Here is a 23,244-nt window from a genome sequence, read left to right as displayed (position 1 = left end):
TCCAGGGCACTGGGCGTCCTGGTGGGGAGGGGCACGGCGGGGGCGGCGAGGAGGAGGGAGGAATTCTCCATTCCTTAAAGTCACAGACTTGGGGCTGGACTGACAGCACAGCGGGTAGGGCGTCTGCCTTACACGCAACCGACCTGGGGTTCGATTCCCAGCCTCCCATAGGGTCCCCTGAGCACCGCCAGGAGTAATTCCTGAGTGCAGAGCCAGGAGGAACCCCTGTGCATCGCCGGGTGTGACCCAAAAAGCCAAAAAAAAAAAAAGGTCACATACTGGGGGTGGGGGAGCTGCTGGACTCTCGGCTCGGGAGGGACCCCAAAGCCCCCACAGGCCTGACCAGGCTCAGGCAGGCACCTCCCTGGAGGACTCAGCGCCCAAGGAGACTGGGGAGGGGGGGACAGCTCCAGGTGTGCTTTCTTAAAGCCCCCAAATGAGCGTCGGGGCCCAGCCCACCCAGAACACACTTCCTGGGGACCAGGAGCGGGGGCAGGCAGCGGGCGGAAGGCACCTTGGAGCCGCGCCTGCACCGGACTTGGCTGTGCAGTTTGGACGTTAGGCCAGCAGCTGGCTTTGAAGTCGCTGGAGGAAGAGGCCTGGTGGGAGCTGGGGCCATAGCACAGCGGGGAGGGCGCGGCCTTGCACACGGCCGATCCAGGTTTGGTCCCCAGCAGCCTGTAGGGTCCCCAAGCACCACCTGAGCAACGCCGGCCGTGACCCACCCTCCAGAGAAAATGAGATGCTGGGGCTGGAGCAATAGCACAGCGGGGAGGGCGTTTGCCTTGCACGCGGTCGACCCGGGTTCGATTCCCAGCATCCCATAGGGTCCCCTGAGCACCGCCAGGGGTGATTCCTGAGTGCAGAGCCAGGAGTAACCCCTGTGCATCGCCGGGTGTGACCCAAAAAGCAAAAAAAAAAAGAAATGCAGCGGGGATCCCTGGCGGGGATGGATGCAGACAATTGGGGGGTCCGGCGGGGACCCTTCCAGCCCACGACCTGCAGAGGCCTCCAAGAGGGCAGCCTGGGGGAGGTGTCCACACCAGAGAGCTGGCCAGGGTGGAGGATAAATGCCCACATCCTTGCCGAGCCCCTCAGAGCATTAAGAGGGGAGCGCCCGGCATCGGGGGGGGGGGCCAGAGGCGCCTTTCTGCGAAGGTCTCAACTCTGCAGACACCCCCCAGTCCTTCTGCCTGGAGCTTCCCCAAGCCGGGGCCAAGAGCGCCCCAGACCCAACCCTGAAGCCCCAGCAGGAGCCGGGGCGTGTGTGTGCACACATGGGGGCAAGGGGTGGGGGGCGTCGACACCCTCGAGAGAAAAGGCCCGTCTCTGCACCTCCGTCCGGCGCCGTGGCTGGGGGCTGGGGCTCTCGCAGGAGACGTGCTGGCAATTAGTGTCATGAGTTATGCGTGCCATATCCGGGAGAGGCGGGCAGTAATTAACGCCGTCTGCTCCTGACGGCTCCTTCTGCTCGGGCGGATAGCGAGCGAGCCCCGGAGGGCGGGAGGCCCCCCCGCCACGCAGGTCCACGCGAGCCGGGGGAGGGACGCTTTAATAAGGCAATAATAACGCTGCTAAATAATTCACCAGGCGAGCACTGCGGCTTTGTTCCCGCACTCCGGGGCTGGGGCGGGCGAATCCACACGGATGTCGGGACCTGCCCGCGGGGCGCAGGGCGGCGCCTCTTGCCCTGGACAAGCTCCTGCGTGGGGTCTCCCCCGCCCTCTTCTCTGTGGTCCTCGGCCCTCTGAGACCCCTGGGAGGGGGGGGCGACCCTGAGGAGTCCCCGAGCCGTTGGGCCAGTACGAAGGGGCTGTTGGGCATGGCCATGCCTGGCGGCCCGCAGCTCCTGCCCCTCACGCCACACGCCGATGGCACTAGGGGACAGTCTCCCCCTAAGAGCCACCCCGTGGGGCAGGAGAGACAACACAGCGGGGAGGGCGCTTGCCTTGCACGCAGTGACCCGGGTTCGATCCCCGGCATCCCATAGGGTCCCCCAGGCAACGCCAGGAGGGATTCCTGAGTGCAGGGCCAGGAGTAAGCCCCGAGCATCGCCGGGTGTGGCCCCCAAACCAACCAACCAAACACACTGAAAAAGGGTCCCACCCGAGGCACGGCAGGTGGCACAGAGCAGGGACAGACGCCGAGAAGCCCCCTGCAAATGCCGGGGGCACAAGCCCCTTCCGTGGCCCGGAGTCCTGAAACCCTTGGGGAGGGAGAGGGGGTTTACGGGGTGAACCAAGGCTCCTGGAAGCGACCAGCAGCCCCGGGGTGGGGGAGGGGGATGGAATCCAGGCCCTCCCCCAGGTGAAGCCGGGCGAGGGCACAGCTGGCATGACCAGCCGCGACCCAGTCGAGCAGCCAGCGCGCCCCCCCGCCCCCGCAGGACTCAGCGCCTCCACCCCCGAGTCAGACCAGGGCCACGTGCGGAACTGTGTCACCTGCCCACGGAGATCTGTGTCAGGCGGAGCGGCCGGAGAGGAAGCAGAGGGTATTAATAGACGCAGCAGCAGGGAAGGGCGGCGGGTTCGAGTCCTGCCCGCAAAGCGGGCCGAGATAAATGACCCCCCTCCAGCTCCGGACCCGTGGGCCCGGGACCCGGTGCCGACGGCCCCCGTCGAGGCGGGAGGGAGCCTGCGACTCCTCATCCACCCTGGCCCGTGGGCAGTGGGTGCCGTGGCCCCCCCCCGCACCCCAGCACCCGCGCACCCCACGGCTGTGCGTGGTGAGGGGCACGGCGGCAGCCCTCGGCAAGGCCACTCACCAAGTAGATGCGGTAGGCGTCCACGCGGCGCAGGGGCCCCCAGCACGGGTCCGTGTCGTTGAACTTGGTGTCGGCTTCTACCCCGCAGGAGTCATTGCCGGTGGCGCTGCCAAGACAGGACAGGTCAGGGGACAACCGCAGGGACCCCTCCCGCCCCGCTGAGCCCCCACTTTTTTTTTTTTTTTTTTTGCTTTTTGGGTCACACCCGGCGATGCACAGGGGTTACTCCTGGCTCTGCACTCAGGAATTACTCCTGGCAGTGCTCAGGGGACCGTATGGGATGCTGGGAATCAAACCCAGGTCGGCCGCGTGCAAGGCAAATGCCCTCCCCGCTGTGCTATTGCTCCAGCCCCAAGCCCCCACTTTTTAAATTTCTTTTGGGGCCACACCCAGCGGTGCTCAGGGTGACTCCTGGCCCTGCACTCCGGGGTCACTCCTGGCAGTGCCCCGGGGACCCTGTGGGATGTCGGGGACGGGGACAGTACTCAGGTGGGCCGCGTGCCGGGCCAGCGCCCGCCCTGCCGTCCTGTCGCTCCGGACCCCGCCCCACTGAGCCCTGAGCCCCAAGTATCAACCTCTGCCCTCGAGGCTGCTGGACGAGGTCCAGCCACTGGGGTCTCCCCTCTCTGCTGCCTGCACAGCCCCAGGGGCTGCACCCTGGGGTGCTGGGGGGCGCGGGGACACGTACCAGGTGACCTGCATGAGCGAGGAGGGCACGGCGGCCGCGTAGATGGCCAGGTCCCCGTACAGGTAGATGATGATGCAGAAGTAGAAAAGGTTGACGCCCACTGGAAGCAAAAGGGGCGGGTCAGGCGGGGGCGCGGGAGGGGGCGTCCGCAGGGGCCCCCCCGGCATCGCGCCTGGCCAGGGACTGCCCGTCTCCCTCCATCTCCTTCTCTAGAGGAGGGACCCTCCCCCCCGCTCCCGCCCGGAGTCCGTTTCCTGTTCAGGCTGCCCGTGACTCCCGCCCAGAGTGCTCGCAAAGAGGGCGCTGCCGTTTAGGTGCGTGCGGGGGGCACCCTCACCCTCCCCGCCTGTGAGTTCCCACCCGGGGCTGCGGGAAACTCAGAAGGCAGCAGCGCAGCCCCATAACCTGGGGGCTCCGGGCGTGGCGCAACCTCGAACCCGCAGCAGACAGATCACAGAATTGCTCGGGCAGGAATGAAAGGCCACGGCAGAGCGTGGGGGCTGGGGAGCGGCTGCAGGGGTGGGGGGGAGAGGGGAGCCGGGGACACGCTCCTCCCGCGCTATCCAAGTCGGCCGCCACTCCTGGGAGTCCAGGGGACAAAGACAGGGAAGGCCGCGGCCCTGGGGTCCTCCTGCCACTCAAGCCGCCTGCTCTGGGCTGCCGTGCCGGGCCCGGCTCCCTGCTCGGGGACCAGGACTCAGCAGGAGCGGGTGGGCTGCTCCCCGCGGCCGCTCCCCGCCACCTGCCAGCCACACTGGCCCTGGCCGCTCTGATGCACACGTCCCATCACTAGGTCCCCAGTGACAGGGCCAGGAGCTGCCCCGATGCAGCGTTTCTGAGGACAAGCCAGGGCCCGGCCCCCCGAGAAGCCCACTGGGGCAGGTGGCAGCCCCCCGAGCCCAGCTGGGAATTAACCAATGGGGGGCGACTGTGCCCCCGGCCCGGGACACTTGGCAATCTGGATTGTCCTGATGGGAGATACTAATGGGGGGAGGAGGCGGGCGGGGGGGTGGGGGGACGGCAGTGGTGGCACTCAGCAGCCCACAGTGCCCAGGACAGCGCCCCCCAGTGGAGCAGGTGCCGCCCGTGTCTGTGATGGCCTGTGATGAGCTGGGGGCGGGCACGGGGCTTCCTCCAGGCCGGCACGTGGAGGAGCTTGCTTCCTGCGGACCGAGGAACCCTGGGAGGCCGGGGAGGGGGGCTCGGATGAAGCCAGACCCCTCGTGGGGCTGGAGAGATAGTCCAGCAGGGAGGATGTTTGTCTTGCACGCAGCCAACCCGGGTTCAATGGCCCATATGGTCCCCCACGCGCCGCCCAGGGTGAGTCCTGAGCCCAGAGCCAGGATTAACCCCCGAGCTTCCTCGGGTGTGGCCGGAACACGAAGCCAACCACTAGCCTGTCATTCTGTCTTTGGGGGACTCTGAGGGGGGCCACACTCAGCGGAGCTTGGGGCTGACTCCTGGCTCTGAGCTCAGGGATCGCCAGTGGCGGGGCCTGGGCGACCATATGGGCACCAGGGATCAAACCAAGGTCTGCCAAGTGCAGGCCGGTGCCCTCCCCGCTGTGCGCGCTCTCTCTCTCTCTCTCTCTCTCCCCCCCCCCTCTCTCCCTCTCTCTCCCTCCCTCCCTCTCTCTCTCTCTCTCCCACTCCCTCCCTCTCTCTCTCCCACTCTCTCCCTCTCTTTCTCTCCCTCCCTCTCTCTCTCTCTCTCCCTCTTTCTCTCTCTCCCTCTCTCTCCTCTCTCCCTCTCTCTCCCTCCCTCTCTCTCTCCCTCTCTCCTCTCTCTCCCTCCCTCTCTCTTTCTCTCTCTCTCCCTCTCCCTCCCTCTTTCTCTCCCTCTCTCTTCCTTTTTCTCCCTCTCTCTCCCTCCCTCTCTCCCTCCCTCTCTTTCTCTCTCCCTCTCTCTCTCTCTCCCTCTCTCTCTCCTTCTCTCCCTCTCTCTCCCTCTCCCTCTCTCTCCCTCTCCCTCTCCCTCTCCCTCTCCCTCTCTCTCTCTCTCTCTCTCTCTCTCTCTCTCTCTCTCTCTCTAGCCCGAGTCCCTCGTTCTTTAAGGAGTCAGGGTGCCAGAGGGAAGGTCCAGAGGGGAGGGCGCTGGCCCTGCACGCAGCTGACCTGGGCTGCTCAGTCCCCGGCATCCCGTTGGGATAAGGATGCAAGCCCGTGTCACTCCCAAACCAAAAATGACAGCAACAGAAAAGAAATCAGTGTGGATTGAAAACCAGGAAAATGAGGGGGGGGTGCAGAAGTCTGTCCCCCAAAGTGTGGTAGAGAGAAAATTCTTGGTCTCTCGCCCCAGGCCGAGACCAAGCACACAAGGGTGCCTGGACCCTCCCCAACACACACAAGAGCGCCTGGATGCCCCCCACGGACCCCCCCAGCCCCTCAGGCTCCTCCCCTCCCCACACAATAGGGCCTGGACCCTCCCACATACAGACCCCCCCACAGAGACCCCCCCATAATGGGGCCTGGACCCTCCCTCACTGTTCTCCCTGGGGAGCTGGATCAGCATAGACGGAGCCTTTGCTTATGAGGCCGAGACCCCCGCAGCCCCCGAGCGCTGACCGTCTGAGGAGGCGGTCACGGGGATCCCGGCTGGTTCCATGCACCCCCCACTCCAGCGAGTGCCGCCCCCTGGGCTGTAAGGCCAGATGGGATAGAGAGGAGAGACCACCCCCCACCCCCGCAGCAGACGGAGGCTTCCCACCCTGCCAAGGGCGGGACGTTCAGAACCGAAACCCCGAGGGCCAGGGAGACGGGCCAGGGGAACACGCGCTGCCTCACCTGTGCCGGACCCGGGTTCTGTCCCCGGCACCGCGAGGCCCCTGGAGGGCCCTGAGCACCAGGGGGTGTCCCTGAGGGTCCCCAGCACCCCGGGACCCAAGCAACACCGTGTCCTCGGACCCTGGCACTAACGCGGGCCCAGCTGGCAGAGTCTGGCTGTGAGTGGCCCCCGGGGCCCCGAAGAGCACACACCCTCCCCCAAACACTGAGACAGCCCAATTTCCAAAAGAACAAGAGTTGCCGAGACTGACACTTGCGGGAAGCTGGCGGCAGGGCTGGGCGGGATGCTTCCTGCCGGGGACCCGTCCCACCGGGAGCTGCAGGAGCCGCGGGAGCCGCTGGAGCCGGTGTGCGGGCTTCGGGCGCCCTCTGCTGGCCACACGCAGGGAGCGCTCCGAGCAGGTGCCGCTGCCCGCACCGGCCCGGCGAGAAGGGAGCGCGATCACGCGGGAGGCACAGGACTGCCAGCCCCGGCGGGTGAGAGGGAGGGCCAGGGGCGAAGCAAATGCCAGGACGTGGGTTCGATCCCTGGGGCTGCTGCAGGTGCCAGTTCTGCTGTCTGTGACCCCTGGTGCTGCCCTGAATGACTTTTTTTTTTTTTTTTGGCTTTTTGGGTCACACCCGGCAATGCACAATGCACAGGGGTCATTCCTGGCTCTGCACTCAGGAATTACCCCTGGCCGTGCTCAGGGGACCATAGGGGATGCTGGGATTCGAACCCGGGTCGGCCGCGTGCAAGGCAAACGCCCTCCCCGCTGTGCTATTGCTCCAGCCCCTGCCCTGAATGACTTTTGACCGCCCTCTGGGGCTGGGGGGGTGTGGACACCACAGGTAAAGCACCAAACCAGGACTTCCGGCCAGTGCTGGCGCCCCCGCCTGACGGGCAGTGCACACCCCAAACGCGCACCCAGGCAGCAAGGACAGCAGCAGTGGGGGCGGGGTGGGGGAAACAAGGCCCAGGGGGCGTCCTTGCAGGGAAAGTGTTGGAGGAGTCCCAGGTGCCGCCCTCAGGGCCGGACCCCAGGAACCCAGGAGACGCCTCAAAGTCACTTGGGGGGCTGGAATGATAGCACAGCGGGGAGGGCGTTTGCCTTGCACCTAGCTGACCCCTGTTAAATTCCCAGCATCCCATATGGTCCCCTGAGCACTGGCAGGAGTAATTCCTGAGTGTAGAGCCAGGAGTAACCCCCCTGTGCATCGCCAGGTGTGACCCAAAAAGCAAAAAAAAAAAAAAAAAGTCACTTGGGGGACGGAGAGGTAGTAGAGCGGGGAATGCACTTGCCTTGCAGAGGACAGACCCGGTTCGATCCCTGATAAAACTGCAGAGGGTCCCCTGGGCCCCGCCAGGAGTGATCCCTGAGCACAGAGTCAGGAGTCAGCCCTGCCGGGGCCCATCAGCTGACCAGCTTCCCAAAGGAGCCGGCTGACCATCGGCTGCTCCTCACTGTCCCCCCACCCCAATCTCACCACCAAGGCGGACCCCACCCCACCCCCCCAGGGCCCCGAGCCCTGCCCCAGCCCCGCCCAGAGTGCCCGTGTCACCTTTACTGAAGAACATGGAGGCCATCTGTCCCATCTCCACCCGGTCCGTGATCTCAAACAGGTGCTGAGGGCCGTGCCGCTCTGTGGGGGCCGGACACAAGAGGGGGGAAGGCGGCTTTTCACCAGCTGCTCCCAGGACCCCCCAAGGCTGCCAGCGCCTGACTCTTGAGAAGGCGTCACCCACTGTCTCCAGCACTGAAAGCGTGTGTAGGGGTGCCCGTGCCAGGGGTGCTCGGCCCAGCTCGGCTGGCGGACAAGGGGGCACCGTGCACGCGTGTGCTTTCCAGGACCGGACTCGGCTCCCAGGTTTTGGGGACGGGGGGAAACTGAGGCTCAGGGCTGGGCTCTGCACCCCCCAAGCCCACCTGCCGTGACTTACGCACAGAGAGGATGGGCTGCGTCTCCGCCTGCTCGTAGCCGTCCTGCGGGAGCACTTCGCTGTCGGACGTGGAGGAGTCGTCTGCGTCCTCCTAGGGCCGGATGGCGGGGACAAGGTGGGGACGGGCCAGGTCAGCGGGAGGGCGCGTGCCCGAGCCCGCAGGACCCTCGCCCTTCTTCGACGGTATCCGACAGGGAAGAGGGGGTCACAGACAGGCGGGGGCCAGGACAGCTGGCACGTGGGGTCCCGAGGGGCAGCGAGCACCCTTCCTGGGGGTGCAGGACTCAGCAGAGCACTGCGGCCCCCCGGGGAAGCTGGGCAGGGGGGTGGACCAACGAAACCCCCCAGCGCGGATGGGGCTGCGGCCACTCACCGGGCGGGCCTGGGCCCTCTTCCAGCGGAGCTGGGCGTTGGCAGCTGCCATGGACTCGATCACGAAGGTGGTGGTCACGAAGCTGCAGGCGCGGGGACGGGGGGGGGGGCAGGAAGAGCGTCTGCACGCGGCCAGGAGCCCCAGCCCGCTCCCCTCCACCCGTGGGCTGGTCCCTGGTCTGCCCTGGCCGAAAGGGAGCCACACGCAGGATGCCTTGCCCTCGGGAGCCCCCACTTAGGGCGAGTGAGGGGGCGACAGGGGCCGGGCGAGGGGCCGAGAAGGGGCCTGGGGGCAGGGCGGCAGGGGCCGGGCGCGCAGGGCTAGGCTGGAAGGAGTCACCAGGACCTCCTGGAAGGCCGGGGGGGTGGGGCAGCTCTCCTCACTCCCCGGGCAACCGCACGGGCTGCCTGGCTCCGCATGACCTTCTGGCACCTTCAAATTTATTTTATTTGTTTATTTATTTATTTATTTATTTTTTGGGGGGTCCCCCCCGGCGATGCACAGGGGTCACTCCTGGCTCTGCACTCAGGATTCACCCCTGGCGGTGCTTAGGGGACCCTATGGGATCCTGGGAATTGAACCCGGGTCGGCCGCGTGCAAGGCAAACGCCCTCCCCGCTGTGCTCTCGCTCCAGCCCCATCAAATTTATTTTTACTTATCTTTGCACTCCACTCAATAGCGTGTCTACAGTGGCGCGAAGGGGCGGCTGGAGCTCGGAGCGGAGGGAGAATCTGGGGAGACGCGGGAGGGCCCCCCGGGGGAGCGCACCCAACGGAGCGAGCTGCAGCCCCAGGTCGGCGGGGGGTGGGCGGGCGGCAGAGCGGACAGGACGAGACCCAGGCTCTGTGCACCGGGGCTGGGGGCCCGGCCCCGAGAGTCCCCGCTGCTGACCTTCGCACCCGCCGCCCGGGGTCCTCATCACCCCGCCTAAGTGACCACTGAAGGCTTCGAGTCTCCCTCTGGCGAGAGGCGGATCTGTCTTCATTAGGGCCGAGAGGCTTCTCGGGGGGCGCCCGGCCCGCTCATACATCACACTCAAGCTGACGCGTGACCGGCTCCGGGGCGGGGGGGGCGGGGCCCCCAATTATTTCCACCGAGATGGCCCCAGTGAAGGTCCTTTGGAGGGGACTGTGCAGCCACAGAGGGACAAGGCAGCCCAGGACACGTGGCCGCCAGGGCTGGCGGGGGGGGGGGAGCCTGGGGGGACCTCAAGGTTGACTCCCAAGCCCCCCCCCCAAAAAAATGCAGAGAACCAGAGACATTGGACCCGGTTCAGGTGCTCGCTAGGTCTCTCTTTGCTTCAAGCTTGAAACTGTCTCCTCCAGGCCACAGAAAAGGGGGGAGGGCGTTTGCCTTGCACACGGCCGACCTGGTTTGATCCCCGGCACCCTGCAGGGTCCCACAGCCCCGCCGGGAGTGGTCCCTGAGCACTGCCAGGACTGGCCCCCAAACCAAGCCCAGAGAACCATGATGCCACCTCCCGCCCCGCCCCTGTCCCCAGCGTCATCAGCGCCCCGTGGTGCTCTCTCTTCACCCAGCTCCGCCCCCAGGGCAGCCCAGCACCCACAAACAGGGTGGGGGGGCCTGCTCGGGGAGTCTCCTGGGGGTGTCTCCGGCCCCCCCGCCCCCATCCTCCTCGTCCCGCCAGCCCGTGGGCTTGTACCCGCTGTGGGGTTCTGGACGTGTCCATCCGCTTCCTTGCCCGGTGCCGCAGCCCTGCAGTGGCACGGGGGTCCCAGGCCCTGTCACGCTTCATTCCCCAGAGACTCCGGAGACCCCACGGCCCCTGTCCGCTCCCCGGGACAGCCCGCGAGGACCCCCGTACTCCCGCATGCACACACGGGGGGCAGGGCCTTTCGGGCTGGGGCCCCCCAGACCCCCGTGCCGGGGCCCCCGCTCACCTCATGAAGCCGAGGAAGAGCAGCATGAGCAGGCTGACCAGCCAGCCCGCTGTGGCGAAGGCCTTGGGCATGGTGAGCGCGCCGGTGCCCACGATGAGGTTGAACATGTACACCAGCCCGACCTAGGCGAGAGGACAGTCGGCCCCGAGGGTCCCCTGCCCTGCCCCTCCCTCCCCTCCGCGTCTCCGCCGGGTCGGCGCAGGGCTGGGCAGGGCAGCTGGGGACAGGGCACGGTCCTGGGGTGCCCAGCACGTGGACGAGGCACAGGGCTGACCTCAGGAGGCGTCCACTGGCCCTGTGACCCCGAGGCGCCCCTTCCCCGGCCCTTCTCCCCCCTGACTATCCCCCCTTTCCACACAACTTCCGGGGGGTTTCTGGGGCGGACCACGCATGGCTGTGCTCGGGACTTACTCCCGGCTCTGTGCTCGGCCCAAGCGCTCCCCATTCCCACCCCCGGGCGGAGTTCTCAGAAACACCCAGGATGGCGCAACAGTACAGCGGGAAGGAGCCTGTGGGGCACGCGGCCGGCCTGGGTTCCCTCCCATCCCCGCACCCCAGAGGGCCCCCCGGTCCCCGCCAGCAGTGACCCTGAGCACAGAGCCAGGAGTACCGTGGGGCTGGTCTCAAAGGAAAACCAAAGAAACACAGAATGTGGCCAGATTCTTGTGTGTATGTGTGGGGGGTGTAGTAATGCTGTGTGTGGTGTGTGTGCACGTGTGTGTGGTGGTGGTGGTGTATGTGGTGTGTGTATAGGGATGTGTGTATGGTGTGCGTGTGTGTGTATGTGGTGTGTGTGGTGTATGTGTATTGTGGTATGTGTGTGTGGTGTGCACAGTGGTGTTGTGTATAGTTGTGTGTGTGGCAGTGTATGTGTGCTGGTGGTATGTGTGTGTGTGTGTGTGTGGTGTATATGTGTGTGTGGTGGTGGTGTGTTGTGTGTGTGTGGTGGTGGTGTGTTGTGTGTGTGTGGTGTGTTGTGTATGTGTGTGGTGGTGGTGGGTGTGTGGTGATTGTGTCTGTGGTGTGTTTGTGTGGGGGGCACACTCAGCCCTGCTCTGGGTTAGTCCCGGCTCTGTGCTCCAGGCTGACTCGGCAGGGCCGGGGGGGGGCTATTCACGGCCGCACCTGAGCGATCTCCCTGGCCCCAGACTTTTTTTTTTAAATTTTTTAATTTTTTTTGCTTTTTGGGTCACACCTGGCGATGCACAGGGGTTACTCCTGGCTCTGCACTCAGGAACCACTCCTGGCGGTGCTCAGGGGACCATATGGGATGCTGGGAATCGAACCGGGGTCGGCCGAGTGTAAGGCAAACACCCTCCCCGCTGTGCTGTCGCTCCAGCCCCCTGAATTTCTTTTTCAAGCAGCCGGGGAGCATCTGGCCCCACTTTGGGGTGCATGGTGGGGGGGCTGGGAAGGGTTAGTGAGGACCCTAACTAGGTGTGAAGGGGAGGGTCACTGCGGCGGGGGGGGGGGGAGCCCCTCCCCACTCCCTGCCCTACCTCGCCCCCACCCGTGTTCACTGTGGGGCGCCCGAGTCCGCTGCCCGCTGCCCTGGCAGTGATGCATCTCGGGTTTCCGCAGGGCATTGATCCCTCCCGGCTACCAAATCACTCGCGCCGACTCCCCTTCTCCCCGTTCTGGGGTGCCTGGCCCGCGGCCTTGACCTGAATCCTCAACAGAGCGGGCGGGTCTGGCCCGGGCGAGTCTCAATTTGATCCTGAAGGAGCCAGATGACTTTGCTTCTGGGGGCAGAGGGGGGTGCTTCGGGCCACACCCAGAGGTGCTCAGGGCTCATTCCTGGCTCTGTGCTCGGGGCTGACTCCTGGCTCTGTGCTCAGGGCTGACTCCTGGCCCTGTGCCCGGGGCTGACTCCTGGCTCTGTGCTCGGGGCTGACTCCTGGCTCTGTGCCCAGGGCTGACTCCTGGCTCTGTGCTCGGGGCTGACTCCTGGCTCTGTGCTCAGGGCTGACTCCTGGCTCTGTGCCCAGGGCTGACTCCTGGCTCTGTGCTCGGGGCTGACTCCTGGCTCTGTGCTCAGGGCTGACTCCTGGCCCTGTTCCCCGGGCTGACTCCTGGCTCTGTGCTCGGGGCTGACTCCTGTCTCTGTGCTCGGGGCTGACTCCTGGCTCTGTGCCCGGGGCTGACTCCTGGCTCTGTGCTCGGAGCTGACTCCTGGCTCTGTGCTCGGGGCTGACTCCTGTCTCTGTGCTCGGGGCTGACTCCTGGCTCTGTGCTCGGGGCTGACTCCTGGCCCTGTGCCCAGGGCTGACTCCTGGCTCTGTGCTCGGGGCTGACTCCTGGCCCTGTGCCCAGGGCTGACTCCTGGCTCTGTGCTCGGGGCTCATTCCTGTGAACTCAGGGGACTCTATAGCGTGGGGATCAAACCTACAGCAAGTCCAGAGCTTCCTCCAGGCTCTGTGTCCAGGGGCCCCTACGGGATGCCAGGGGTCAAACCCGGGTGAGCCGTGTGCGAGGCACGCGCCCTCCCCGTCATCCTGTCACTCGGGCCCCAGCTACTCCCTGGTGAGAAGCCTCCGGAGGCTGTGGGTCAGCACCGCCCAATCCTGTTCTTCCAGCCTGGCCCGGTGGACAGTCAGAGAGGGATAGGCCCGAAGGCTGGACTTCGGATAAGATCAGGTGCCCGGGGCCTGGCCCCAGGGGAGGAGCGGGGCCGATGTCTCCGGCGCCCCCGGCAGGTCTCGTCCTGCTCGGCCTCAAGGAGCATCAGGCACGGCGGCCAGTGCCCAGGGTGGGCGCCCGCGGGCGGAGGGAGATGGCGAGCAAGCCGCGCCACGGGCAGAGGAAGGACCTGAGCGGAGGGGGCGGGAGGAAGGCCCCAGGGGCCGCTGGAGGGGCTGAGGCCACCGAGCCCAGGCAGTCAGTGGCTTGGCTCCCAGACGGACAGCAGGCCCTAAGCAGCGGTCACTGAGGGAAGCAGTGACACCCAGGGGGCCGTCTCAGGGGCCACGGCGGCAGGGCGCTTGCCTTGCATGCAGCCGACCCGGGTTCATGGCCGACCCGGGTTCGATTCCCAGCATCCCATAGGAAACCAACTCCCCCCCGCCCTGCCCCAATCAGAGCACTGCCAGGAGTGATTCCCGAGCACACAGCCAGGAGTAACCCCTGCCCCACCTGGTGTGGCCCCAAGACCAAATATAAAGAAAAATCCTATCTCATTTTGTCTGTTCTGTTTTGCTGGGTCATGCCTGGCGGTGCTCCAGGACCACAGGGGGTGGCAGGAATGGAACCCGGACCCTGGGTCAGCTGGGTCCGAGGCAGAGGCCTTCACCCCAGTCCTATCTCTCTGGCCCTATCGTTAGAAAAATAAAACTACAGGGGCTGGAGAGATAGCACAGCGGGTAGGGTGTTTGCCTTGCACGCGGCCGACCCGGGTTCAAATCCCAGCATCCCATATGGTCCCCTGAGCACGGCCAGGGGTAATTCCTGAGTTCAGAGCCAGGAGTAACCCCTGTGCATTGACAGGTGTGACCCAAAAAGCAAAAAAAAAAAAAAGAAAAAAGAAAAATAAAACTACAAAACAAGGCTGGAGCAACAGTACAGTGGGGAGGGCGCTTCCTGCACGCGGCTCACCCAGATCCCATCCCCGGCATCCCATAGAGTCCCCCGAGTACCACTTAGAAGAGATTCCCGAGCGCAGAGGCAGGAGGTACCCCTGAGCATCACCCCAAAACAAACGAAACATGAATTAGTTAAAAAGTGAAAAACTGTCTTGGCGACGTGCTAGAAGTTAAGAGAACGCAGAGGCCCAAGGAAGGGCTGATTCTTGGCCGGGGTTTGCAGGGAGATGAAGGCCGCCACGGGCGTTTGTAAACTCTGGGCTGACAGAGGAAGGCCGAGGTGGGCAGAGCAGGGCTCCTGGGGTGGGGGGAGAGCGCCCTTTGTGGGTGCTGCCGTGTGCGCTGCGGGATGGCTAGCACAGCCCGAGTCCCTGTACCCGGGATCCCGTACACCCCTGTCGTGACGATCAGAAATGTCGCGGGGCAGGGCGGCCCCGGGAGAGCAGCACAGGGGCCTGGTGCTTGCACCGCCAACCTGAGTTCAACCCTGGGCACCACATGTGGTCCCCGGAGCCCCACCAGGAGAGATCCCTGAGCACCCCAAAACAAAAAAAAAAAACAACAAAAAAGCCCAAAAAGGGGGCCGGGGTGATAGTCCGGTGGGTGAGGGGTTTGCCTTGCAGTGGGCTGAGCCAGGTCTGATCTCTGGCATCCCACCGGGTTCCCTGAGCTCTGGCTGCCGTGATCCCTGAGCACAGAGCCAGGAGTCAGCTCAAATAAAAAAGGACGAACAAACACACACACAAATGAGACAGCACAGTGGACAGGGCACTTGTCTGCCCCACCAGGAGTGATCCTGGAGCACAGAGCCAGGAGTCAGCCCTGAAACCATGAGCATTGCTGGGTTTGACTCAAAAATAAAACAAAAGAAAAAAGGGTGGGGGAGGGGATGTCCCCGGGGCCTGGGGAGGGCTCAGTGGCTCAGAGCACCTGCCTGGCAGGTGTAAGGCCACGAGCTGGGACCCTGGCCCCGCCCTCGTGCTCTGAGGGTGCTCCAAGGGCCCCAGCGGTGTGTGTGGGCACGGGGGCACCGCCAGGAGTGGCGAGCGCCACTGCCCAGAGGGCTGCCCGTGGCCAGCCCGGTGCGCACGACCAAGCAAGTGAGACGGACGGTGAGTGCCCTGGCCACGGGTGCGAGTCCCACGGCTCCGCCACAGCAGAAGCGGAAGAGAAAGTCCCCACACTCAACGGCCAGGCGGCCCCCGTGAAATAAACATCCCCCCGGAGAAACTGCCAAGAAGGCTCCGAGGGCCGGAGAGATACCACCGGGGGAGGCACTGCCCAGCCCACGCTGACCCTGGTTCCAGCCCTGGCATTCCCCCGAGCACCACTGGGCGGGGCCCCCAAACCCAAGGGGCTGAGAACGCGCCACGCATCACCGCTCGCCCCCAAGGGGGCCCGGGCGGCTGGAGCAGAAGCAGCTGGGCAGCGGTGTCTGGCCCTGCAGGGCACGGTCAGGGGTCAGGTCAGGGTCAAGGCCAACACGCTGAAGGCAGGAAGCGAAGCGGAGCGGGCCCGCCACGGTGGAGCGGGCAGCAGGAGGAACAGGAAGGAGACTGGCTTTCTGTGGTTCTGAGGCAGTTGAGCCCAGACAGTCTCTTGGGAAATGGGGGAGGGGGGCCTCCTGGGGCTATGGCATCCTGGCCCTGTTCAGGGCTGCTGGCCAGGCCTCCCCTGGAGCGGGGGCAGGGACGGGGGGGGGGCAGGGGTGTCTTCGCAGCATCCCTTGCCGGTTGCCAAAGGAGGCAGGGAGAGGCGGAAACACACCTAAAGCGAAGTGAAACAGACGTGCTTTCTTCGAAGGAGTCAACAGCGACAGCCTTCGTGGAAGGGAGAGCTTACCGCCAAGCCTTGGGGGGCTGCGGGGGGCAGAGTCTGCTCTGAGGTCACTTGGGGGGGATGCACAGCCCCCCCCCGCAAATATAATAAAGCAAGACGGGGGCTGGAGAAGAGTACAGCGGGGAGGGCATTTGCCTTGCACCTGGCCGACCCAGGTTTGATCCCCGGCACCCCATGTGGCCTCCCGAGCACCCATACGGCTTCCTGAGCACCACCAGGAGCGGTTCCTGCATGCAGGGCTAGGAGTAACCCCTGGGCACTGCCGGGTGCGCCCCCCACCTAACAACAGCAACGAAAGCAAGACCAGGCCTGACCCCCGGGACAGGAACCTCAGTGCCCATTCCCGGCGGACAGGCGGCTATGCCCTATGAGGCTGTGCCACGGCCCACAGGGACATGGCTCGCTTAGTTCCGAGGCGCAGGCCAGATGCCCCCTGGTGAGAGACTGTAGTGAAGGATCCTGTGAGCGTTACACGGGAATGGTCGGGACCCCCGGGAGCTGGCGGTGGGGAAAACTCTCTCCAGCCATTCGGCGGCTCTGAATCCACTCCCAGCCCCCAGCGCTCAAGCCTTCAACTGACAGGCACAGGACGGAGACCCCCGGGCAGGCAGCGAGAGCAGATCAGCGCGGCTGTGATGGGGCCGTGAGTGATCCTGTGGTATAAGATAAACTGAGTGTGTGTGTGGGGGCAGACGTCGGGCAAGGCAGGACGGTCTTAAATCAGTCACTGTAATGACGGGTTCCGCTGGGTAATGACGGGCACTCTTGCTTTCTACCGCCGTTTGCATCTGCCAAGACTATAAAAATTGTGCAACTTCAAGATGGGCGGAAAAACCACCGAGGAGGTTTCAGAGTGCGCTGAGGCCGCCCCGCTGCCCGTCACTGCCCGGAGGAACGCAGCCCTGGAACAGACCCGGAAACGGCATGTCCACCCCCCATCAGGTGGCTGCTGCAGGGGTGGGGCTGGGCGGGAGGAGGGGGAGACCAGGTGGGGGGTCACCCAGCAGGCCCCTGTATCAGAGGCAGCATCTCCAAGCCAGGAGCTGATAGGGACAGAACTAGGTGTTTGTTTGTTTTTGGGGGGCCACACCCAGCTGTCTCAGGGCTGACCCTGAGCTCAGGGGCCCCTATGGGGTTTCAGGGATCAAACTCCACTGCCCCCCCCCCAGCGCACAAGACGCTTTCAAGAGTGGAAAGGAAAGACTGGGAAGAGGACAGCGGGTAAGGAGCTGATCTGCATGCAGCGTGCCCGGGTTCGATCCCTGACACCCCAGCGGATTCCCTGATTCCCCCCTCTCCAGGAGTGATCCCTGGGCACAGAGCCAGGAGTCTGGCCAAGCACCCCCGGGTGTGCCCCCCGCCCCCCAGCGTGAGTAAGTAAGTGTGCAAAGAAAAAGGAAATAACTCACGTAGGGAGAATAGAGCTCCCCGGTGTGGGTGATGTCGCCCGCCATGGTCCTCGCGCGCGGGGCGTCCTCGTTCCGGCGGCTCCCTGCGGGGCAAGCGCGGACTTCTCTTTCCCAGGGACCCAGGACGGGGCGGCCGGCGAGGGTCCCGCCCCCGGTCGCCTTATCGCTGACACAGGCTCCAAAGCGGTCACAAGACAGTCCGGCCGAGGGAGCCGGGAGGCCCGAGCGCCTGCTCGGCAGAGCGTGCACCGTGCAGGCCGCTGGGGCGGACCCGCGCGGGGGGCCCGGGAGCCCGGAGACCCCCGGTCTCCCCTACCCCTCTGCACTCTTTGGGGGGCTCCCCTTCATCTCCGCGAATAGCCGGCTCGCTGGCGTCCGTGCCTCCTCTGCCTCGGGCGAGGGGCGAGGAGGTGCCCCCTCCTCCCTGCCCCCTCATCCTAGAGCCGCGCCTCTGCAAGGGGGGGTCTCCAGCCCGGCTCCCCTCCTGCCTCGGGGCGCCCCCACCCTCCTCTCACAGCCCCCCGCGCCCGCCAATCCTTCCTCCCTGCTGAAGGAGCCCCGAGTCTCGCGCCGCCCCCGATCATCCCACCCTCCAGCTGGCTCCCCGCCTCCGCCCCGACACCTGCAGCGCGTCTCGCTCCGGGCCACCGTGGCCGTGGCCGCCGCCGCCGCCGCCTGCCACCCCCGGGCTGCTCCCGGCGCCAGCTGTCCCCGCACCGGCGCGCGCAGCACGCATGCGCGCGGCTCGGAGCTCGCTCTGTCCGCGCGCGCCGATTGGACGCTCCGCGGGGGCGGGACCGGAATGGGCCCTGGCGGCTGCCGTCTGCGTGGCGGAAGTGGGTGGGGCGCGCGCTCTGGGCGCCTGCGCGGGGAGCCGGCTCGGGGGCGCCGGGCTGGACGCCGGAGGTGCCTCGCTCTTTGCGTGGCGGGACGGGAGCCAGCGGGAGTGGGTGTGGATCTGGCCTTGCGGGACAGTAGCCACCACCCCGGGACCTTAGCCCTTCTTACCTGAATAAGGTCGCCTGGACGGTCGGCCTTGGGGGTGGGAGAGAGACGGGAGCTGACCGTGTCGGTGGTCAGTCGCCGGGAAGGGGGTGGAACGCGGGGCGGAGTCTCTCCCGATGCCCCGGTGCTTGGGGCCGAGGGACCTTCCTGGAGGTGGGACGGAACCGATCGGCTTGAGCGGCAGCCCAGGAGCCCCGTGAGCCGCGGGCCGGACTGTTGAGGACCTACAGCCAGCTCGGTTCACCTGCTTGCAAGAGCTTCCAAATCCGAGCGCCCTGCCGAGTTTGGAGGAAAAGGATGGAGGCGTCTCCAACTCCTTAGCTCTGGACTGTTTGTCCGGACAGTTAGCGACAAGCAGAGGAATCAGCCCTCGGCTCCCGCACCTAGTGCGAATACACTCGGGGTCCTGAAGTCTCCACCTGCCCCACCACCGACTGCTACCATGAGGATAAATCAGAATATCCTGCTGCTGGGAAAGAAAGTGGTCCTGGTCCCCTACACCTCCGAGCATGTACCCAGGTAACTGGCTAGTCCCGCCCCTGCACCCGTGGGGCCACTGTTGGGGAAAGGATGAGGGACGAGAGGAAGGAAACTTGCTCCACTGGAGGGAGGCCCCGCGTGCGCCATTCACCCTCGCAGCCTCTCCTCCAGCTTTTTGTTTGTTCTTGTCTGGGGTCCGGCTCACGGCTCAGGGTGCCACCTGGCAACGCTCTGGGGACCGTGTGATGCCCGAAATGGATGTAGCATCTGCTCCAGACTTTTTTTTTTGGGGGGGAAGTCACAGTCGGTGGTGCTCAGGGCTTATTCCTGGATCTGCACTCGGGAATCACTCCTGGCCATGCTCAGGGAACTATATGGTATGCCGGGGATCGAACCCGGGTCAGCTGCATGCAAAGCAAATGCCCACCTTGCTGTACTGTCGCTCTGGATCCTGCCCCAGCCTCAGCCCTCTCGCCACCCTCCCAGTGGTGAGTTACTTTATGTCAACCAAATGTGCATTAGAAGGAAGAGACGGGGGACCCTGAGAGAGGCTCCTAGCTGGAGGGTGTGCGCTCCCAAGAGCCCCAGCTTCCATCTCCACTTCCGCCTGATCTGTGGCTCCGCACCCCCCAGCGCTGCCCGGTCCCCCAAGCTCTGACCTGGGAGTAGCCCTTGCCCACTGCTGCAGGGGGCTTAGGAACCAGAGCAAAAGGAAAAATGGCCTTGATTGACCATGAATAAGTACCCCCTCCCTGGGGGCCGGAGCAATAGTACAGCGGGGAGGGCATTTGCCTTGCACGCGGCCAACCCGGGTTCGATCCTGGCGTCCCATATGGTCTCCCCAGCACCGCCAGGAGTGATTCCTGAGTGCAGAGCCAGGAGTAACCCCTGAGCATCGCTGGGTGTGACCCAAAAAGCAAAAAAAAAAAAAAAAAGACCCCCCCCCCCTCACTGGGGCCCACTCACACCTCACACGCTCTGTGCTGGCTAGCACTCTGCCCGTTAGCCTATGGGCAGGCTCAGAGTCAGTGGATCGTTCTGAAGGCGACTGGAAGGGGGCCAGGGCCGAGTCCCAGGTGGGGTCAGTGGGGGCGGTGGGCACAGGGACAGTCCCTACCTGTGCTTACCCTCTATGGGAGTCTCTGGTGCCCCTGGGACCTTCGTGGAGAGCGCCCACTTGCTGCTGAGTCAGCTGAGTGCGTCCTCCCGGGAACCTGAGGCTCCTCCCCCCCGTCACAGACCCCCGTAAGAATCCGGACAGACCCTGGGGCACAGGAGCTGATGCGGTTGGCTGTTGTGGCCCAGGGCCAGCCTGCCCCGGGGCCTCCGTCCCTCTGACCCTCCGGCCATCTGTCCTCCCTCTGGGTCCCCCACAAGCCTGTGATGGCGACCTTCCTGCCACCCATGCCTCCATCTCTCGAAGCATCTGACGCGAACCGTGTGCTGCCCCCGCTCTGCCCCCAGGTACCACGAGTGGATGAAGTCGGAGGAGCTGCAGCGCCTGACGGCGTCGGAGCCGCTGAGCCTCGAGCAGGAGTACGCGATGCAGCGCAGCTGGCGGGACGACGCGGACAGTGAGGCCCCCCCCCAGCCCCACGGGGCCCCCAACTGGTGCTGCAGGCCAGGCCTTGCAGGAAAGACCCAGAGCCTCGTGTTGAACGCGGAAGCTGGGGCTGGTGGTAGATGCCCCCCGCCAGCGCCCCGGGGGGGGAGGGAATCACAGCAAGTAAAGATTTTCGAGGCACGCAGCCCTGCCCCGCCGCCCCTGGCCATAGTCCAGCGTGGTTATTGCCCCCCAGAATGCAGTTTGGAGCCACACGAAGCATAGGGAGGGCCCCCTGCGCCCCCTTTCCCAGCCACCGGGGGTTCGTGAGTCTCAGCCGGGTGGGAAGGTGGTTGTCATGTCCCTCCCCGCTGTCGCCCTCCTAGAGTGCACGTTCATTGTGCTGGATGCAGAGATGTGGCGGGCCCAGCCACGGCCCCCGGAAGAGAAGTGCATGATGGGAGACGTCAATCTCTTCCTCACGGACCCGGGGGACCCAGCCTTGGGGGAGATTGAGGTCATGATTGCAGGTGCGTGGATGCTCTGTGGCTGGCCGCCTGTTCGCCTGCTGGGTCACTAACACTCAGGGCTGAACTTAACCTTGGCCTTCAGAGTCATCTGCCCCGCCCTCCGGTGGGCTGGGGACTCCGAGTAATGGAACATCCCTGACCGTCCCACCCCCAGGTCCTCTCCGTGCTCTGGCCTTTCCAGAGGGGCCACAGTGCTCCAGGGGCTACCTACGGAGGCTTTTGATTTGGTTCTGGGGCCCTGCCTGGCTGTTCCGGGGAGCTCGGGGTGTGGGTTCCTGCCCGTGAAGCCTGCGCTCCGCCCCGGGAGGGCTGCAGCTTGGCCAGTGGGGGCGGGGTGCTTCCCAGCCCCGAGGTCTCCTTGGCTGCCCCGAGCCCATCCGGAGTGGCAGCGCGAGGGCGCAGGGCTGGTGGGTGCCCGGGAGCCTTGGCATGTGCCAGCGCCGTTGTGCTCGCCATCTCTCCTAGAGGCCGGCTGCAGGGGGCGGGGCTGTGGCACCGAGGCCGTGCTCATGATGCTGTCCTACGGTAAGAGTCCGGTCCATCCCTCACCCGGGTGGCCGCGTCCCTGAGGTCCCCGTGATGGGACCCGCTTCTTAGCCCGAGGTGGGGAGTCAGGCGCTGCCCCTTCATCCCTCTCCCCCCTCTGCTCCGGGAGGAGTGACCAGGCTCGGCCTGACCACGTTTGAAGCCAAAATTGGGCAAGAAAACGAAGCCAGTATCCGGCTCTTCCGAAGACTTCACTTCGAGCAGGTGGGGGCCTGGCGGGGACGCGGCGGGGGCGCGGCGGGCCTCCCGGTGACTTGAGCCCCTCCATCCTCCCCGCTGGCCCCGCAGGTGGCCGAGAGCAGCGTGTTCCGGGAGGTGACGCTGCGGCTGCGGATGAGCCCGCCGGAGCGACAGTGGCTGCAGGAGCGGACCTGCCACGTGCAGGAGCAGCCCTACCGCGAGGGGGCGCCAGAGCCCCGCTGACGGCTGCGGCGGCGGCTGCGGCTGCGGTTCAGGGCGGGCCACTGCAGGGGACCTCGAGGATCCGCACCAGGCTGGGACTTGCTTGGGTGGGGGAACCCGTGGCAGGCCAGGCTCTGGCGGTGTGTGTGTGTGTGTGCCCTCCAGGGAAGTGGGGGTGTGTGTGCTTGCGCGATGAAGGCCTGGGCCCACCCCCCCCCCCTTAGTCCATGTACGCCCAGAGCACTGCTGGGGGCGCCGTGGGGAGTAAAGCACGTGCATCTCCCCCATCCGTGTTTTCTCTTGGCGTGTCCCCCTCCCCCATGGAGAAGCGGGTCCCCCTGCGGTGGGAGGGCAGTGTGGCCCTGGGGTTGAAGACGGACGAAACGCCCTTCCTGGGAGCTCGTTTGGGAGAGCTGAGTTTGTTTCGGAGCCAGCCGGAGAGCGCCCCTCAGCTCCTGAAGCTTGTAGCGTCCCACCTGCCCAATGGCCAGGGCCACTCTGGAAAGTGCCCCTGGACCCTGGGGGCGGGGAAGAGCGCACCACCTCCAGCTCTGGCGCTGCAGCGTCGCCCAGGACCGCTAGGGGGCGCTAGAGGCACAGGCTCCGGGAGGCCAGGTGGATTTTCTACAGGGACTTTGACTCCTAAGGATTCGGTGGGAATCTGGGTGACTGTCAAGACACTGTTACGGAGAACTCGAGGCCTCTGGGGTGTGCTGAGGGGGGACATGCAGTCCCGCACCTGGTGCCTGTGCTCAGGAGACCTGCTTGAGCGCGGAGACCACGCCCCTTCAGGCAGCGCGCAGTCACCGCAGGGCCACCTGCCTCGATCCCCTGGGGTGCTCCCACCCCGCTGTCCACATGCACAGGCCTGCTCCCTGCCGGGAGGGTGGAGGCAGGCGGGACCCTGGATCAAAAGGATTGGAGCCTTGTCACTTGCTCCTTCTCCCTCTCTCGCCAACAGCTGGCAATGCTCAGGGTTTATGAGAGGCTCAGACCACGTGATGACGAGGAGCAAACCCAGGTCAGGCAAGGCAAGGCAAGGGCCCCCCAGTGCCCCCTGTCTCCCTCCGGGACACTCAGGCTCAGGAACCTGCTTCCCAGGGGTCTGGTTAGGGGAAAGATAACAGCCCAGGGCCTCCTCCTGGCAGGCCTCTGGGATACAGCCTCAGGGCGGGGACTAAGCCCTGGGCCTCTGGGGGAGCGAGAACCCAGCCGTCACCCCCTCCTGCCGCCCCCCCAATCCTGCCCCAACAACACCCCCAGCTGAGCCCGAGGCAGCCAATCTCATCCAGATGAGTTAAGAGTATCTGGCGCCAGGCTCAGCCCTCTCCAGGGACTCTGGCACCGAGGGCAGGGGCTGGGGGCAGGGTCCAAGCTCATTTGCATTGCAAACCCAGCTGGGCCGGTCCCTTTCCCAGCTCTGGAGGGGCTCTGCTGCCAGGCCTTGGGGGGGGGGGGAAGGGGGCGGTGCAGACCCCTCCA

At 65.6% G+C, this 23,244-nt stretch overlaps 2 protein-coding genes across 3 annotated transcripts in view; one reads left to right on the top strand and one right to left on the bottom strand.

The window, feature by feature from the left end:
- The window catches only part of TMEM104 (transmembrane protein 104), a 35,308-nt gene extending 17,316 nt beyond the window's left edge, over window positions 1–17,992 (bottom strand). The window contains exons 1-8 of the mRNA XM_004615734.2: window positions 17,879–17,992; window positions 17,257–17,339; window positions 10,431–10,552; window positions 8,530–8,611; window positions 8,157–8,247; window positions 7,778–7,858; window positions 3,453–3,552; window positions 2,765–2,870 (exon numbers count right to left, since the gene is read on the bottom strand). Coding sequence (XP_004615791.1) covers window positions 2,765–2,870; window positions 3,453–3,552; window positions 7,778–7,858; window positions 8,157–8,247; window positions 8,530–8,611; window positions 10,431–10,552; window positions 17,257–17,301 — 627 coding nt within the window. The 5' untranslated portion in view covers window positions 17,302–17,339; window positions 17,879–17,992. The remainder of the gene's footprint in view (window positions 1–2,764; window positions 2,871–3,452; window positions 3,553–7,777; window positions 7,859–8,156; window positions 8,248–8,529; window positions 8,612–10,430; window positions 10,553–17,256; window positions 17,340–17,878) is intronic.
- Window positions 17,993–18,138: 146 nt separating this feature from the next.
- Window positions 18,139–22,045, top strand: NAT9 (N-acetyltransferase 9 (putative)). 2 transcript variants are annotated; one of them, XM_055130888.1, is made up of 6 exons: window positions 18,139–18,780; window positions 20,206–20,315; window positions 20,671–20,814; window positions 21,280–21,339; window positions 21,470–21,560; window positions 21,649–22,045. In XM_055130888.1, the coding sequence occupies exons 1-6, from the start codon at window positions 18,704–18,706 to the stop codon at window positions 21,677–21,679; spliced, it is 513 nt and encodes a 170-aa protein (XP_054986863.1). In that variant the 5' UTR covers window positions 18,139–18,703; the 3' UTR covers window positions 21,680–22,045. The 2 variants fall into 2 exon arrangements, with proteins under 2 accessions (XP_054986863.1, XP_004615792.1); XM_004615735.2 differs by having other exon boundaries at window positions 18,144–18,780; window positions 21,470–21,564.
- Window positions 22,046–23,244: the final 1,199 nt, after the last annotated feature.

The sequence above is a fragment of the Sorex araneus genome, chromosome 3, assembly GCF_027595985.1.
Source record: "Sorex araneus isolate mSorAra2 chromosome 3, mSorAra2.pri, whole genome shotgun sequence".
Lineage (NCBI taxonomy): Eukaryota > Metazoa > Chordata > Mammalia > Eulipotyphla > Soricidae > Sorex > Sorex araneus.
This window is presented reverse-complemented; position numbering and strand designations above follow the sequence as displayed.

Excerpts from the sequence above, each read along its gene's own strand:
- NAT9 (XM_004615735.2), top strand. The coding sequence starts at position 18,704 with ATGAGGATAAATCAGAATATCCTGCTGCTGGGAAAGAAAGTGGTCCTG. Across the intron at positions 20,815-21,279 it reads GATTGAGGTCATGATTGCAG|AGGCCGGCTGCAGGGGGCGG; the intron begins GTGCGTGGATGC and ends CATCTCTCCTAG. Across the intron at positions 21,340-21,469 it reads GCTCATGATGCTGTCCTACG|GAGTGACCAGGCTCGGCCTG; the intron begins GTAAGAGTCCGG and ends CTGCTCCGGGAG.